Source organism: Lepeophtheirus salmonis, chromosome 12 (genome assembly GCF_016086655.4).
Source record: "Lepeophtheirus salmonis chromosome 12, UVic_Lsal_1.4, whole genome shotgun sequence".
In the NCBI taxonomy this organism is placed as follows: Eukaryota; Metazoa; Arthropoda; class Copepoda; order Siphonostomatoida; family Caligidae; genus Lepeophtheirus; species Lepeophtheirus salmonis.
In genome coordinates, this window is record NC_052142.2 from 12,520,663 (window position 1) to 12,540,378 (window position 19,716).

A 19,716-nucleotide genomic window follows, 5' to 3' on the forward strand; every position below is an offset into this window, starting at 1 on the left:
AAAAGGTCATTGCAATCTCAAACAGAACAGACTATGACTGCAAACTCTTGATCCAAAATTTGGTAACTGAAATTGAAGAAAAATCAGCTTTTCCTGGATTTCTGGTGATGATTTCATTGAACTCCTCGTGTGCATTCTCAGGAATATCTTTAACTCCGATGGTGAATGGGCTCCTTGCAAGGGCAAATGGTGTGTCAGGTATATTAGGAAAATATCTTGAAATTTATTCTTCTAGAATTTTTAAGTTTTTTTTACATTAATTACTTTTCCATTAATTGCTTACTGCTCAATAATATTTTCATTAAAGGAAGCAAATAAGTTTGAGTCCTTGTAAATTGTATTTTCATATTTCCTATATTTTTTGTCAAAGTTGAAGCACCCTTACAAAAGAAACACATATTTAAAATTGATCAATATATCTCACATAAACCAGTAAAATGGAACAATTGGATTTATTAAGCTGTATAATAATTATTCCAAGTGACTTTGATTTCCTTTCATGGATTATTTGCTCCATAATATCAACAGGCATGTAATCTTTTCTTCTACTAACGATGGTATTAGACAAATATATTTTCGTAAATTTGTTAACATATTTAGTTATAAGAATAACTTGAACAAAGTTTTTGGTACCTGGACGCGGCAATTCCTCGATAAAGGTGTGAGGTTTCTTGGCTTTGGCAATATGAAAGACTTCATTGCCAAAAACAAATTTGTAATTAATGATGCTGGTTAGACAGAAGTTTCTGTTGAGCTGAACAAAGTATCTTTATTTTTCTCATTATTAAGATTGTCTTTATGATTATAAACATCTCTAGAGATACAGCGCGTAAGACATCGTAGTGGAGACTCCAGAGGGTGGTAGATCCGTTCTTCAGAGTCATATTATCTTCACATAAGAAATAAATCACATGTGGCTGTGACAATAAAGTGTAAAATAGTACATAACAAATGGTGCTAAGAAATACAGATCGTAATTAAGAATTCAGATTTGATTTTAGCAAGTGTCAGTATTTGATTCAGTATTTTAAACATGGAAAACCCTTCAGTTATATTGATTTTCTTAACAGTGTTTTCGGCGAATTTTTTTGTTTGATAATTTTAGGAATTAGAACGCTATTATCAACAACATAGTAGAATTACCATTACAAGATAATCCAGATGTAGAAAAAACACCATAGTCCAAATTGAAGTAAGTGATGATTAATATGCTTTTAAACACTAGTACAGAAATCACCGTATTCTGTAATGCTATGAATAGTGAAATTATTGAATCAAACCAGAATGAAGGGATTCCTATCCTGAACAAAGATGAGAAAGAAGCAGTGGCACAACTGATCAAGCTCCAAAGAGACAGAGTGATAGTTATAAAGTTCGCTAATTAGGTATCGAGGATTGTCATCAGGGACTTTGAGGACTATAGTGAGTCAACAAAGAAGCATCAAGACAGCCCAAGCTACTACAAAAAGATTAATGACAATGAACTGAGAAACACTAAGTAAAGGATTTCTCAAGTCTCAAAGGAAATTGGAGTAACTGATAGTATTTTCAAAAAAGATATCTAAGGTTTAGATCCAAAAGAAAAAAAGCAAAGAAAGTTTTACCTTATCCACAAGGTCCATAAAGCAATATAGAAATAAGTTGCTCTCTTCATGACCAATCATTATTGAGAAAAACTGTAACACTGAGACCATAATCATGCTTGTAGATCACTCTACAAGAGAGCTAGTAAAGGATATCTTAAGCTATGTCAAAGACACTCCCATCTTCTTAAGGAACTTGGAACAAATCTTCAGAGGTGTACCACTTCCTAAAAATGACTTCCTAGTGTCAATAGATGTTAATGACCATAATTTTTACTGGATAACCTCAATAACATAAAAATACACCATAAATTTTGTAGTCAGCTGTCGATTATGTCGTTTCACTTGATACATCATAGCTATTTCCAAATTTATTTCTTTTGATAAATAAAGGTATTCATAACTTATCCAATACTTATGCTCTGTTTCCAAAAGAACATACATACAATTTCTTGTTGATCCCTTGTAGTCGTTGTATATATATGTCACAGTAGAGATTGAAATCCAGTAGAATCGTTGATTCTCCTAGTAGATATTACAATCCTTTTCTCTCCTAGGACAAATCGCAATTTGAACTGAAGGAGATAGTAGCATTTAATATTTAAAGAAGTTTGTTTTTTCGAAAATATGATGCTAAGTCATACACCCTAATTTCCCTATTATATAATTATTATTAATAGTAAATCGTTTAGGCTTAGAATTTTAATAGAAATAAGCTAAATATAAATAAAAAATTTTCCATTTTTCATCTTGAAGATAGCGTATGTATGCTAGTAAAAATTAACCATTTACATAATATTTGCCTCTTTGAATTTGTGTACTATTGCATTTATTCTAGTAGTCCTTGCCTATGTCTGTGTCGTTGCGATCAATTTGTTCTGTTGAACGATTATTTTTAGTGAACGTACTGAACCAAATCAGTTGCATGAATGATTCGTTCGTTTATACTGTAAGTTTCCCATTTATATAATATATCACTTAATTTCAATCAAATATTTCTATCCACTTAGACTTTTTTATTAAGCTATTATCAATATATTAAAGTAAAGTAAACGGTAGTTCATTAGCTTGCTACTTTGAATGTACTCTAATTTGCACACAATTGCAAAGTAACCAATCTACCAACTGAACTGTTTTAACAAAAAAACTGATTCAATAAAAGAACTGAATCATCAAAAGAAATGAATCCTTTACATATTATTGGTTTTCGTACATTCAGGTAGCAACTCACTTAAATCTACTCTAACTATTGAATTAAAAAAATCTTCTACGGCCGCTTCCTGGAGCATCATAATTTCTAAATAATATCCAAAAACACACCCCGGCCGACTGGTTGTGCAGGTTTTCTTAGCTAAAAATCATTTATTAACTAAAATGAACGCTTATATTCATATTGGATTAACTAAAGGACAAGCTAAAGGTGTTATATCATTATTTATGCCATTTGGAACATTTAAAATATAAGGAATGTTGAACTGAGCCTAACTAAAGTCAGCTTGTATTCCTTAATACCAATTTGGATTAAATACAGTTTGATACAACTAAATACCGTAGTGTAGTAATCAATAAATGATTCTGAGTCATGCTTATAAAATTCTTTATATTGAGCGATTTACTTACAAAGATTTAATACAGCTTCTTTTTAATATGTAGATGTAAAGGTTATATATATATATCCCCATTGGCTGTATCCTAAAATAAAAAAGGGTTTCTGACAGCCTATCCACGTATATTATGCACCTGAACGAATGCTTATTTGATTCGATTTGGAGGCCAGTAAAGGGCTTGTGATCCTTCATGTATCCGAAATAATTCTTTGTGCAACAATTTGTTTTTCCTCAAAATAGAAATTGAGGATTATATTCTTTTGTACAACTTGCCGAAGGAACTTTAATGAAATTTTTAAAATTCAGCATTATAACTTTAAAATTAAAACATCTCAATCCCTTAACTAATAGTAAATTCAATTTGACAAATTTCATTTTCAAATAGCTAGATAGGTCAAAGAAACGGTTTTTGAAAACCAAAACTTTTCAAACATCTTTTTTTCATCCATACACAATAGATTATCCAAAATATGAGATACCCTAGTACAGACGTTGAGATAGTTATAGTTTATATAAAATCTTGACATTAAGTATATTTTTATGATTTATATTTACAAAAACAAGAATTAATATAATCTATTCCGATTCACTCTTTCAGAATCAAGTCCCTTATAATTTCATAATTAACTATGTCCAATGTCCATCTTATGCATGTACTTTCTTTTTTTGAATTTGACTAAGAAATAAAAATTATAGTAATTATTATGTTAGTAAAAGATATTTCAACCTTAAGCCTCAAAACGTGAAGATTTCCTTATCCTATTCAATCCTCAACTCACAGATTAATCGGCTTCTTGTATTTATTAACCACTAAAAGTAATGCTTTATTTCAGAAGGGTCTTGAAACAATGTTTTTACTTCCATTCGTTAGTATGCAAAATCCTCCCGGTAACATGAATATGGTTAATTGCTACAAAGAACAGAGTTGTTTCCCGGAGGCACAGCGAGGGAAGCACAAATTAAGGGTCAAAGTGAGCATATCACAACTAATAATGATAAGTGATAAGTTAATAAAATATATAGATATATTTATTATTATATATCATATTCAGACATGCTTGCAGATTTTCATGGACGAGGTTCACATCTTGATCTCGTACTATAACTCTAGTACAATCCTCTCCATGGCCTCTTGATTAAGAAATTGACTGCATATGAATGTCAATTATTCTTTGCAACGGACCATAGTAGTAGTATCCGTGTCTCCTTCAAAATGCTTTGAAACCTACGTATTGAACTTTGAACAGTTGTGATTGGATGTGAAGGGGATGAATGATATATATTCTAAAAATCTATTACGAGACCCAGCATGATCCAATCAATGAGGGTGATTGTTGTTACTTGTAGGATTTAATCCAGAGTTGAGTTTGAAGCAGAACAGAGTGAAGGATCCTGGAGAAGAGAGTTAGGGGCCCGAGCAACTTGCTTATAGTTATTGTTTACGTAGATTTGAATTGTAAAAAGTGGAAGGGAAGAGAAAAGAGGATGATGAAATTGATGATTGTCGATGGATGCAAAGGAGTTGGATCGAGGATAATAGACGATGAAGAAGAGGAAGATCAATGACGGCATTTACTTGTATTTTCCAAGGTATATATAATATCAACGTATTGGGATTCAATTTCTACTCACTATTAAAAATTTATCACGACGTCATTTCTAAGCCATAAACACTATATATCATTTGTATCCGTCTCCCACCCATCACATATCATCATTCATCGGTCATCTTCAGTGCCAAGCCCCCTCTACAACACTACACAAAAACTACTAATTAGTGTAAAAATATAAACTGGATTACTTAACTAATTATTCCTCTTCAAAGTGGGAATGAAATATATGGGAGTGAATTATACATGGAATGAATTTAGTGGGAATGAAATTACTAAGAATGAAAAGACAGGAAATGAATATAATGGAAATGAAATTACCCGGGACAGTACCATAGAGGGTATAACTTTGCATAATTTATTCGAAAAACACAAAACCTCTTCAAATATTCAATACTACTATCTCCCTCAGTAAAATTGTAATTTTTCCGAGGAAATAATAGGATTATAATCTCTAATAATAGAATTATTGATTCTCTTAGTAGAAATCATGATTCAACGATTCTACTGGATTTCAATCTCTACTGTGACATATATAATTGTACATATGTATATATTGTCCGTTTTATTATTTCTATGAATAAATTTTCATATAGAAATACAAATGTATAGCAACGCTTTTCATAAAATATTACGAAACAATATTATATACAGTATCAAAGAAATTGTCATGTAGGATTTTAATATTAATATGCCTAATGATAGTCTGGGAGTACTTGAGAGATAAACAGCTGTTGGTATGAATGACTTATTGGGTTAACTACTAGATGATAGCCTTTTTTCGGTTTCTTTTTGGAGGAAAGGTTTTATAATACAATAAAGGTAACGACGTGTCCATCACACCCCATGAAGGGGGAATGAAATGCTCTGAAGAAGCCTTGAATACAAGAAAAGGCAAATCACTTCCTACAACAGTTCTCATGATGCTCTTGTCCCTGATTCTCACATACAATATATTTGAGTTCAACAGCGAGTTATTTATTCAACTATTAGGGACTGCTATGAAAACTAGGGTGGCCCCCATATATACCAATATCTTCATGTGATCTATAGAAAAAGTTGTTAAAGGATTGGCCTATCTTATTCCTGGTATGCTGCACATAATCTACAAGAGATTCATTAATGACATATTTTTGTATGGATTGGTTCAGAGGTTTAACTGAACACCTTCATACAGAATATCACTGAACTTTAACCCACGATGAAATTCACTTACTTATAGGACTTTTAGTCAGAATCTACATCTTTCCTTGACACTAAAGTCTCCATCAAAAAAGGCAAGTAGATGACTGACCTGTACAGGAAAGAATGTGACAGAGGTCATTACCTGATTTCGTCTTCACATACCACTCATGTCACTAAAAGCATACCTTAAAGTCTGGCCCTCTAAATTGTTAAAATATGCAGTGACACATAGAAAACAAAGAATGGTCGAACTGAAGGATATGTTGATGAGTAGAAGTTACTCTGCAATAATCGTAGAAGACTGTCTCAACAGAGTTATGGGTGTTCCAAGAGAAGAATTACTCAAACCCAGTGTGAAAGAGGAGTGCAATGGAGTTGTATTTCCCATCACTAGTAGTTACCAAGGGTTTCATAGTTTATTAAGAAACACTGGAACACATTTGTGAAGGATCCCACAATGAAACAAATCTTCCCGTTTGCGCCAATGCTTGCATTTAAACAAGCGGGAAATCTCAATGCTATTATCTGTAAGGCCAGAGTTCCGGAACCTTCGAGTAATAGACCAAATATATCAAATGTGGTGCTTAAAAATTGCAAAAAGGAAAAATGCAGTTGCTGCCAATTTATTGATATTAAGAAAGAAGTATATGCTACTAAATCAAAAGCTGTTGCATATATTAATCAATTTGTTGACTGTGAGACAAATGGAGTAGTCTTTCTTTACTTTTTTCAAGTCCAACTGTTGAGTCCAGTATGTAGGCTAAACGGGGAAAGATTGAAAGACAGAGTGAAAAAACATATGGATAACATCAAGAGAGCGGAAGAATCTACTAGACTACATTTCACCGGTGCCCACAGGATGCATTATATGAAAGTGCAAATCATCGAAGAAGTGAACCCAAGCACAGCAGTGATGAGAGTGACCAGAGAAAGAGAGTGGATTGGGAAGTTCAACACAAAGAGACTATGAATAAATAGGAAATCGTGAGGCGACTATGTCCACAACTGTATCACGGTTTCCTTTTAAAAAAATGACCTTTCATCAACTATTTTTTTTTTAAAATATAGTAAAATATTTTCTAGTTTTGTGTACTCTACTTTATTGCCAGATTTGTGTTTTTATGTGTGATTATTATAATCCCTTACGATTGAAAAGGCTTCCAAGAAGGAGTGAAATAGATTTAAAAAAACTTATGTCTTTTTTCTTATAAGTCCTACTTACTGTATTGTTGGTTGTCTTACTCCAAAAATAATCTTCAGTAATATAATAGTCGTAATCTTTTTTTAACAAATATCAAAATTAATTTAATAATATGGTTCAACAAGAAAAATAGTTATTTAAACTAAAATTATTATTTTGGGATCTATGAAATTAACATCTTTTATGTCGAAGTATAAGACTATCTACTTATTCCTAATCTTTCAGCAATGCCATTTGGTGTAATATAAAAGTAAAGATATCAACATGTGAATATAAATTATGTTTTGATATGTAAATATATATTAATACGCTGAATAAACAGTCAGTCTACTTTACAAATAATTGAAACATATTATGGCGCAGCAACCACGTAAATTAAGTATTCGGAAGAACTTTGAGAAAACCTACAGAAGAAAATTAAGTAATAAAAAAGAGACCAATGATGAAAAATTGGAAATGGATAATCAATCACCTATGGAGCATATTCAAAAGCTAGAAAAAAAGGAAAAAATGACTAGTCTGGAATCTACAATGTCATTTATGAAAATTATGTTGAAAGACTAAAAACTAAAACTTTTTTCTTTGTTATACAATGGAGAATGACGTCCTGAAATAAATCTATAAGAATGAATAAATTACTCTGTAAAGTTTCATAATTAGTATGGTTGAAATACTTGTCACTCATTTTTTAAAAAAGAATATGTCGGTTTTTCAAATTGAAGCATTTTTGTTTCATGATATATTCGTTAGTTGAATGAAATATACTGGTATTGTAAAGCACATTAAAATATGGATTGATGATTTTAAGATTGAACATAATAGAAAATGTGTTTAAAGAAAAATGAAGGGACTATAACTTCTATATCAGATGAAAATATTCCAAATGTAGCTCGAAGTCTTATTTTATTCTCAGATAACATAATTGAACTTGAATCTGCTAATATAAAAATTTCCTGTTTGGGAGTAAAACTAATTTCATACTTTTTTATGATTGTAAAGGCGATGAGGATTTTAATTTCTCCTATGTCTGATATGATTTTGATGTTGATGTTAGAAAGATTCACAAGAACAATAAAAATATATATTTGGCCGAGAACTAGCTTCAGCTGTGTTTTCAAAGTGATTAATATTCTATTCTCGGTGAATCCATCCCTTCATTGTTTCAATTCTAAAATCTAGTTCCTAAGAAAAGAGTTGACTAATTTCTCGTATGAACCTTAATAGTTTCCCTCAGATGAGTTTTCATTCCGTGGTCTCTCGTGGAGTTTTCCTCAGATGAGTCTTCATCCCTTGGTCTCTCGTGGAATATTGAGTTGGAGAATCACTTAATAAGGATAAAAAAAATTAAAAGTATCTTTCTTCAATTATCTCCATCTTTATTGGTCCAACTCTTAGAGGACATAAAAATACACTTCTTACATTATCAATAAATTCATATCATAGGCATTGGCAATAATCAAATCAAAAGCACGTCAAAATTTCAAAATCTTCCCGGTAGGACTATCTAAACTTTTTAATGTTTTATTTTTATATATTTTATTTTCATTGTTATAACTTCATATTGTAGTTGTACCTAATTAACATATTTTTATAATATATTTCACACCCAAAGTCATATGTTTTAATCTGAAATTAAATGAATTCATTTATGGTTAATAACTTCAACCCAGGAATCTGTTCTTTGTTATATACGGATAGATAGATTTCTATCCAAAAAAGTAGTCGACTTCACTCTTGTTTAGAAGAGATTACACATCCCTTAATGGCTTCACAAATTCAAAAATTCTTATATCTTGGAAGAAAAACAATAGTATAAATGATTTAGTAGATGTTACAGATAACTAAATATCCAAAAATATAACGATTAAGTCAGCAAAAGTCGACTAGACAACAATGCCACAATGTTTCAGACAAGGTACAATCGTCTGATAAATCTTGAGAAATAATATCATCCAATGGGTTGTTTGATCAAATATTTTTACTGGGAACCATAAATTTAACAAAATAGTTTTACGTTACAAATATGTTTTACCAAAGTGCCAGTAAAATACTAACTGTAGTCGGAAGATACGAAGCGGAGAAAAGAAAACAAAATGAGAAGGAAATTAGGAAGGAACTAGCTGTTAAAGAAGACCCCATGTGGAATTAGGAGTTGGAATAATTGATGGACATAAAAATAAACAGAGCGCTAAGAAGGTCATTATGTGGTCTCCATGATATAAATTCATTTTTTTTTAAGTTACTGCGATGCTTGGAAGAAAGAAGAGGAACAACAAAAATGAAATCAGTTGAGGTTAATGGAAATAAGAATTGTGCTAAAAAAAATATAAAATACGTGGAGGATTATTTTCAGGAGTTATATACATAAAAGAAATCGGACTTTCATCAAAAAGTAGACAAAGATTATATTGATCTAAAAGATAGAAAAACGCTCTCAAAAATATTCACTGAGAAGGAAGTATGGTAGTACGTTAGAAAAAAGTTGAAGAAAAAAATGCCCCTGGATTGTAGGGGCTCAATGGAGAATTCTACCATGTACTGCCAAAGTTATGAGGGATTTTAGCAGAAGTTTTCAACAAAAACTTATTCGGAAAAGGATTAAATGAAAATGAAAAGGGGGAAAATATCTTTGTTTCCAATACTATTAAAAAATGGAGACTCCTATGTCTGATATGATTTTGATGTTGATGTTAGAAAGATTCACAAGAAGAATAAAAATACACGCCTAGACGTAGAATACAAAAATTCCAAAAATTATTTGATGCCTGATAGCATGTGTCATTGTGTGTGTGTGTGGGGGGGATATGAAATGTTAAGGGTTTTCTCCCGTATATAAAGGCAATCAAGATATGCAAACAGGAGCAACATTATTGATTGATATAAAATACAAAACTAGGAGGACCAATGTTACCAATCTATTATTTGCAGATGGTTTCACGATCTTAATCGAGTCAAATTGGAAATGCCGCAAAAGAGTCCTTAAAGCATTTGAAAAGAGATTGGGTTAGAAGAAAAAGGGTGAAAACCTATAGTCATGACGAATATGGAAGTGCCCGAGCAATTATTCGAGGAGTCCTGTTTGGTAAAGGAAGGAATAATATTGGAAAATATTCTATTTATGGAAAACGACACTAAAAAAGTTTAAGAAAATAGATAATAAAATGGAATTGATGATTTTATCAATTAAAGAATATAAGCTTGAAACATTTGACAGAATCAAATATTGGAATTCAACAGTAATTCCAAGCATAACCCATATTATGAGACGTGTACCTTATAATGATGAATGTGCCAAGAAATGAAATAAAACATTGGCATTGCTTACATAAATGTACCAGAATACATAGGACCTCAGAGATTGCAAATTGAGAAATGGGGAGATAGTTTGGGTATGCCTGATGCGATGCTTCATGGGAAACTTCTTCTGTTCTCCTGAAATAAAAGAGCATTTTAGGATAATTTATTATGGAAAAAATCTTTGTACGTATCCTATAACTGAACCGTCGTGTACACTACTAATCAAGCACGATAGCAAAACTTAGCACCAGAAACGAAAAACAATAAGTTATGTTGGGAGATAATGGGAGTGAGTGGGCCACTTCCAGGAAACACAGAGGTCTAAATTCACTTATCTAGGGAGATAAAAATTAATAAGGACCTTAATAGTATAAATGATGTTTTTAAACTGCAATGAACTACTCACTCTATAATAGCGATGCTGAGGTGGTTCTTTTTGCTCTCCTTCAACCCAATGATAAGACCCAACCAAATGGACGTGGTTATGAATGTCCCAAACCGTTCCATCAAAAGTAAATTGCAACTACGTATTTTTATTAGGGGTGCAATGAAGAAAGAAATGACGACAGAATATATTAAAACAATACGGGATCCTATACTCTCAGGCAAACAAAGATATACGAAATAAAAAATAGCCTCGGATTTCTACTTCACGGTACGACTATTTCACGATGAGCGGAGTCTCGCCAGTCACTGTAACGTGACATAGACATTAGAACACGACAGCAGGGAATGCAAAAGACTGGAGAAAGTGGTAGGTGTCCTGGTGGCCTTCTGTATAATATTGGAAGAGCATCAACAAAACATGAACTACTTTATAGCTTCTTGCCTGAATGACAAAATGAACCTTTGAGGATTGCGTCCAAGGCAGTAGTAAAGTTCCAGAGAATGATGGCAAAGAGGCCATCTCTTTTTCTTTTTCAAGAATGAAAGAACAATTATAACAGCTTTGAAAAATAAAAGAACACTGTTCCATTCGTAGATACAAAAAGTATGGTGCAAGAATTTTTTATTTAAAACTTAATATATGTATCACTTTATTGCTTCTTTTTGTATGTGTATTATTTTTTAACCCGTTCATCTCGAGCATATTCTATTTAATAAAATTTTTACATGTTAAATACATACCATTCAAAACTCAGACATGTGTAGAGCAGTCCATTTTAAAAGGACATTTTTTTCAGCCACTCTTAGATAATCTTGTAATTAAAATAATTTGTGAATCTTATCAATATAACTTTATATATTATTGCAGATAAGGAGTACTTTATTATATAAAGAAACACAAATTAAATTGTATTCTAATTATGTTTTAACAATGGGTTTCCATTCTAATAAGCCATATTCCTATTTTATACATACCTAGTGTTACAAAAAACATATCTGAAAGGTTTAGTGACAGTCTGATTAATTTGGAGGAAATTATATAGCAGAGGAAAAATTTAACAGATCCCCCCCGCAAAATAAATAAATCTATACAATCCTGCTGACGCCTTAATGAGGATATTGATGAATCAGTTCGGATCCTCACAACCATAAAAAATAATGTCATAAAAAATTGAACATGAACAAAAACTAATACCAAAGGTGTACTGCTTTACATAAAATTAAAAATAGTATTAATTATTTTATTTAGAATATACGATGAAAACATGGCAATTTACAATAGTGATTCTATAAATGTGAATCAACTCAAAAGAAACAAACGAAGGAAAAGATCTGGCAAGACTATTTCGTAAGCTCATTTAAAATTATTATATTATCATAAAAATATTCTTTTTTATCATAAGTAATGAGGATATTCGTGAAGCAATCATGCAATTAATAACAGTAATAAAGGCAGGGAACGATAAATATGAAAAATATGCCTTTAACAATAATAATTTTGTTGAAAAAGTTTTGAATAAGTTGGATGGAACTACTATAAGCTTAAAGAAGAAAATAGATCACATGTCAACATTTTTATTAAGGTATGTAATAATTAAAATAATATTACTAAATAAACATTCATATCAAGATATTGAACAAGTTTTTTATTTAACAAAAAAAACAACAACATTTATTTCATTACAATAAAAATTCACTTATACACATATACTCCACCATTACCGATCTTAAATTTCATCAAATTATTATTCAAATATTATTATAAATAACTAATAAAATAATTACCATTACTCATCTACTCAACAAAAGAATCAGATAAAGAAAAAAACAAAAACTAGGAAAAAAGAAGAAGAATCTGTAGGTGCAGAAAGAATCTCGAGCCAGTTCTAAAAAAGAAAGCCAAGATAAATATTATTATTCCTTTACAATTCCTAACGCACTGTCGGTCCTATCTTGTCATAACACCAAAAATTCTTATATGCATTTCACTAGCTTTTCCAAACATCTAAACATAGCTGACCAAGAAAACATTGTGACGTACGTTATAAAAAGCATCTTCGAAATGATTGCTTCAATGATGCATTTTTTTGGGTCAATCTGGTACGCATCTTGTATCAATTTATCAATTACAGTCTCTCTTCCGGTGTCTTTTCTTATTTATTCACAAATAAGACAACGTTGCTATTTGAAACCTCTTCTCTTTCAGATTGATATTGAATAAGTTCATAAATTAGTTAGTAAATATCCTTAAATTTCTGGCCAAAATAGTTAATAATAAATTTGTAATTTTACTATATTTACTATCGTAACATTATTTTTCTTTGAGCAAAATATCATTCCTAAAAAAATAGACACAAATTTCTAAGAACCCCAGAGTGCTAGTTGGTAATTTTTAATAAGTGCAACTTATTGCCTTAAATTGTGCAGATCCTAGGACGAAATTTTGATTTATATAGAGTAATAAATCAAAAGTAAAAGAGTGAGGAGATGTTTAAAAAAAATAAAGATTGATGAGTGTGCCGTTAAAAACTCTAAAATTGATTTTTTACAAAAGTCAACAAAATTTTAATGTTTCAAAATCTTTTTAAATCCATATTCAATGGTAGTAATACTTTTAAATATTTTTTTCTTCAATTGAAGCAGAAATTTATCGAAGTTAAGTCCTGAATTTTTTAAACTCCGTGCTAATGTGTATAAAAAAGGAAATAAAAAAATCAAAATATAAATAAAAACAATTTTGTGTTTATACAAGTGGCCCATTCAAATTTGAACACTTAGAATTTTAAACTTTTTACAAATTTAATAGAATAAATAGAAGTGTGTCTGAGCTCTCTTAATGGTTGAGGTATTAATGAAGATCATCGATGATTAATTAATGTACTATCCTTTAGAAGCAATGATGGGTTCCAGGCTGTAGCAGAAGACCTGACACCTGCTGCATATATAAAGTCTGCCTTGGAATCCCAGTACTGGCTGACATCAGCTTTGAGGGACTCAGTGTTTGGGTGACAGACACTACAGGCCTTCCTCTAGACATGAGCCCAAAAGGTATTGTCCAGGGTGTTGTCAGCAGGGCTGTAAGGGGGTAACGTCAAGAAAGAGTACAAAAGAGCTCATAAGAATCATTCAAAAGAGTCTTGCAACGGAGTAGATGGGGTTTTTTCATTGCTGATGTCAAAAGTAGCCTTTCCTACCTCACGAGACTATTTCTACCCACTTTTTGATAGTTCTCTTACAGTTTGGTATGAAACCCCGATATTTCTTGCATGTACCCACATGGATTTGAGGAGATTGGCTTAAGCTGATTCTTAACTCATCTAGATCCAGTTTCGCCTTTTTGACAGAGCCCTATTTCCTATCCAATGTTTTGAACTTGCTGACCGAGTATACGGTTGTCCTGGGACACACAACTGCTTCAAGTGCGCAAAAAAAAATTCGTCGATCATGTTCAAGTGTTATTTTCTCAACTTGTAAGTAAGTTAGAAAGCTCAAATTTGTTGTGTTTTGTAAATAATTGCTTATACTTTAATATATCGAAATATGAATTAATTTCAATTACTCAAACTTTATTAATTATTGAATTAGTAAGTGTTTAGATTTCAATGGGTCACCTAGTGTCCTAATTTCTAACCTTTCGATAATATAATAATATTTAAATCAATATGGTAGATTAACTATACATTCCAAAACCAAATTCTCTTTTTGAAATAAAATGCTAATTATTCATACTTTAAGTATATTAATTTGACATAAAATCAGTTGAAAAACAAAGGCATTATTCCTTTTCGAAAAATACCTTAGAAATTATTGTTTTTCAACTACGCTTTCCAAAATTCTCGGCGATGTCTCCAAAAATTGGTTTGAAGAATTGAGTTGGACTTTTTGATGAAGACGATCAATGAAGATCAGACCAAATATTATTTAATGGCTTCAGTATTACCTGGAGAAGTTTTTAGATGTATTCCTATTAAAAAAAGAAGGACTCATGTATGATTGTGCAAAAAAGGCAATTTTACAGAAATATAGTCTCTCACCTTCAGATAGAATTTAAAAAAAATCTGATATGCTGTGCGATTCATCGGGATTTTTCCGTGGGGAAGTTATAAATGAAGTTGAGCATCTCCTTGGCGTCATCATTTACTACGGGAGGACCTAATCAGAAATGTGACTAAATACCAGCAAGGGTACTTTGAAAGCACAGTCCCATTCAGTTGAAGAGTTGAAGCAAATGTGTGTTGCATCCAAAAGACTTAGCAATGCACATATTTCCTCTGTCCACTCGTCTGCTTTGCCTCCTATCAATCATGTTTTCAAAAAACCTCTTCATAACACGTCCAAACTTACTAAATCTAAATAAAAAAAGATCCCTGCTATTATCATTGTAAATTTGGAATGAACGTAACTACCTGTTCAGGAGCTAGTTGCCAATTTTTTTGTACTTGTTTCAAAAAACTAAATTGCCCTCGGTTGCAAGGGACCAAGATTGTAAATAAATCATCAAACTTCTTCTTCATCAAAGACAATTCAAATTTGATTAACTTTCTTGTAGATACAGTAGCGTAAGTGTCTGGTATTCCATTAAAAAAATGTAAAAGTCTTGTTCGAGAAAAACTCTCTCCTATTATTGGATATGGTGGATCCCTAGTTGATATTATTGGTACAACAACTTTAATTCTCAATCTATCCAATATAAATTTATAGTGGTACAAAGTGTTGTCCCATTTTGGGTGCATAGTTTTTTTATAATTTCAGATTTGGAGTTGATATTTTCAATAAAAAGTTATTCCGAGAAGAACCGTGCTTCATTTCAGAACTATCGAGGTGTCAAGAACTCAAATTGAAATATAATGATGTCTTTGATAATAAAAGTTTCATTGAAACTTATCCATCTCACGGAGTTGAACAGCATATCGAGACAAAAGGTACTTTGCGAAATCATGCAAGTTCGATGGTGAGAAGTTAAATTTTGTACAAGACGAAATCAAAGATTTGTTGAAGAAAGGAAACCTGCGATCGTCTTCTTCTAATTTTTCTTCCTCTATTCACGTCGTTCCCAACCCAAAGGAAGCAACTATCGTAAATGAAAAATGAAATAGGATGACGGACCTTGATCGGTATCCCCTCCCAAATCTAAGAGATTATGTGGCTAATCTAAAAAGTATGACTGTTTTTAGTAAAATGGATTTAAACAGACTGTAAACCAATTACCTATGAATAACAATTCTTAAAATAAAACTGCAATCATTATGCCATTTTGTTTATATGAATATTTGAGGATGCCTTTTGGTCTTAAAAATTCTGCTCAGACATTTTCTATTCAATTCTACGAGGAATTCCAAATGTGTTTGTGTACCTTGATGATATCCTTGTCGCTTTGTAGTCGATGGATGAGCATTGGAAAACGTTGAACCTGATTTTATCAAAATTTAAAAGACTGGTATGATCTTTTCCCCTAAAAAAATGTGTGTTTTTCATGAAATCGGTAGACTTGCTTCGACATTCTATTTCATCGAAAGGTTTTCTTCCTCTAGAATGTAAGGGGAAGGCAATCCAAAAAGTACCAACTCCAAAATCAAAAGATGAACTTTATATATTTTTGTCCATGGCACAATATTACTCCCAGTTCATCGAAATATTATCTCAATGGATAGTTCATTTTTACCCCCCTGTTAAAGAAGAATGTAAAGTTTAATTGGAATACAAGATAGAAAAATACCTTTCAAAGTATTAAAAATAGTTTGTCTAAAAGTACTCAACTTGCATTGAGAGATAGTTCATTGCCTTTAGCCCTGACGACTGATGCATCTGATACAGTGATAGGAGCTGTTCTCGAAAAAAAGGTAAATGGACACTGGCAACCTCTAGCTTTTTGGTCTCGGGCTCTTTCAACGAAGCAACAGAAATATTCTACGTTTGATAGATATTTATTAAGTGTTACGGAAAGCATCAAATATTTTTTATGGGCTTTAGATAGACAAGTTTGTAAAGTTTTCATGGAGTACAAACCTTTAGTCACTGCTATTGACATTTGCAATCTTTCTTGGACACCAAGATAGTTCCGTTCTTTTTCATTCATAGTAGAATTCAATTGTGATATCGATATTTTTCGAAAATTAAATCATACTGCAGAAATTTCTTTCTAGAAGTATAAATAACATCACAAGAGGCCCAACCTTCATTGAAGATATAATTAAAGATCAAAAGAAACAGGATCCTAATTACCTACGTTTAAAATTAAACTTTCCTTTAAATACATTGCAGGAACCCTACTTGCTGGTTTTGGCAATGCTGACGCATTCCTTGTGGCTGTGTTATATCCAGAATTATGTCAATGAATCGTGCATTCTCTACACAAGGACAATCATCCGGGATTCAAAGAAATGTTATGGAGGGTTTCACTTTTGTATTCTTGGCCTAATTTGCGAGCAGACGTCAGAAACTTCACTAGAGTTTTTTGACCTAGTCTCCAAGACACAATATCTTCTGGACTTAAAATACGAATAATATCGCTCAAACGGAGTTTGTTAATTAGTTTTGACAGTATATGCAAGTTAGGATATTGTGCACCTGTTTGATCTAAATCCACATTGAGATCTCCTATCCCTAAAAGAGGGTATGTATCATTTTTACATACGTTGATTATGGCTTGAAAGAAAGTAGAAAACTTAACATTCGGCCCATAAGTATTAACTTCATAAAATCCACCCTTTTTATTTGGAACTAAAATCTCCTGCCAATCACCTGCACTCGATCGTTCATTTAATGATGTTGGGTTATCAATTGATTTGGATATTAATTTAAGTAAACCCCTCTCACCCCCAGATAATGTCAAGTAATAGTGATAACTTCGCATGAGACAAGAAGGACAATTTAATGTACATGCCAATTACTTTGCCGTTCTTATATCTTTTAAGTAAACAATGTCTAGTTTTTGACCAAGTAAGCTTTTCATAAGTGTATGATGGGCAATTTTGTTCTTGCCACCCCTTGTATTCAAGGAAATGATTTTGCTTATACCCATGTTTATTTCCAAATTTATTGATGCTTGTTTATAATAATCATCGATCTTATTTCGTTTTTTAAAGGTAATTTCAAAAGCTGAATTTATATAATAAAATAATTCAAATATTAACTTTTCTGGATCTTATTGGGTGTTTATTCTTTTAAAGGCGATAGCCCTTTAATAAGCTTATTCCTTTTTCCTGGAGAAACAGAACAGGTTTGAAATTCCAAAATTTGATTGGCATCCAAATTTGGCTTAGAAACCAGGGTTTCTTCTAATATGTTCTTCTCCACCTTTTTTCACTTCTGTATCCAAAGAGGATTGATTAATGACAACACATCCTTCTTCATTATCTACTGGATTACTTTCATCTCCTCTAATATAATAATTACTATTCTCTACTTGACTTGAGACATCTTCTCCAACACCATTCTCAACTTGACTTGAAACCACTTCTCAATCATGTGGGGTATCCCACAAATCTTTACAAGAACCAACTTTTATTGATTTTTCAATATCATCAACATTACTAGCTTCCTCTCTAACTTCTGTCGTCTTCCAATATTCTCCTGTACAAAATTGTTCTTCTTTAAATTCCCATTGGAAACAACAACTTCATTGTTTCCATCGATTCTTATTTGATCTACCGGTTCTGAAACCTGTGATACATTCATTACTATTTTATCAATTGGTACTGTATCTTGTGATACAGTCTCAATTTTTTTGGTTTTCTTATCTTCATTTTATTCCTCCGAAACATTACTTGTAATGGTTTGCTTTGTAGTATTGACATAATCCTGAATTTTAACCCTCGAGTTATTGCACCCAATTTTAGTGTGACCAAGGCAAAAACAATTCTGACACTGTAGTCTCACTCCTTTAAATCTAAGCTTTATAAAAAGGAAGTATCTATGGGATGAAGGCTGGATCAGCCATCACTACCACAGTATAGTAACCATCTCTCCAAACTTCCTTATAATCTTTGCATTTCTTCTCAGCTGATTCATTGATAGGATTATCTTTCGAGTAGTGCTCCACCAATTATCCAAATTGTTTTTAGCAATTCAAGAGTACCTAATTCGTCGATTCTTTTGGAAGTATTGACCATTGTTACAATCACTTTTTTCTTATTGCTGTGGCTGACTTTATTTTTGCCTTTTAATCTCAAATTTACATCGACAAAGTTACCGCCGATCTCCTCTAGTCTTCCTCTTATGTCAATCAGAAACTTTAAATAAAACCCAGCCTGGCTTAAACCAAAGTTAGGATGTGTACCGGCTAACTCATGCTCCTTAAATCCATATAAAATAGTAATATCATAAACATCTGCACGTTTAAGAGCTTCAATACGAAAGGGGGTTCCCTCCTTATCCTCAATTAAGACCACAAACTTCTTCCATCTATACCTCTTATCCAAGTCATAAGAAATATTTACACTCGACTTAATATGTTTCGCTAGATTTGCCACCCTCAAATATAGTATTCGAGGAGCTTCCACGTTGGGTGGCTTGTCATGACGAAGTTCGCTCATTTTAATGCACACTCTTTTATACAATTATATAGGCATATATAAATGTATTATTATTAATGTACATATATTTATATAAAAGCAGAATGATACTTGAACATAGATTTCCCAATTATAAGTGTAAATTCTAACCTTTGAACTAATCGTGTTTTGCTCTGAATTATTGAAAATACAGGTTATAATTTAATAGTAAAGACGAGGGAAGAGCCAAACTACAGACTCACTTAAGAAAAAACTGGACAAGAGTGCAAGCAAAAAGAAGAAGATGCACAAAGGAAAAATCTCTAACTTCTAAATCCCTGATCTTTGACGGCC

At 31.9% G+C, this 19,716-nt stretch overlaps 1 protein-coding gene across 2 annotated transcripts in view; it reads left to right on the forward strand.

Moving 5' to 3' along the window:
* The window catches only part of LOC121126613 (uncharacterized), an 87,800-nt gene that overhangs the window by 18,826 nt on the left and 49,258 nt on the right, over positions 1–19,716 (forward strand). For both annotated transcript variants that reach the window (XM_040721916.2, XM_071892076.1), the window contains 2 exons: positions 12,120–12,218; positions 12,274–12,453. In XM_040721916.2, coding sequence (XP_040577850.1) covers positions 12,120–12,218; positions 12,274–12,453 — 279 coding nt within the window. The remainder of the gene's footprint in view (positions 1–12,119; positions 12,219–12,273; positions 12,454–19,716) is intronic.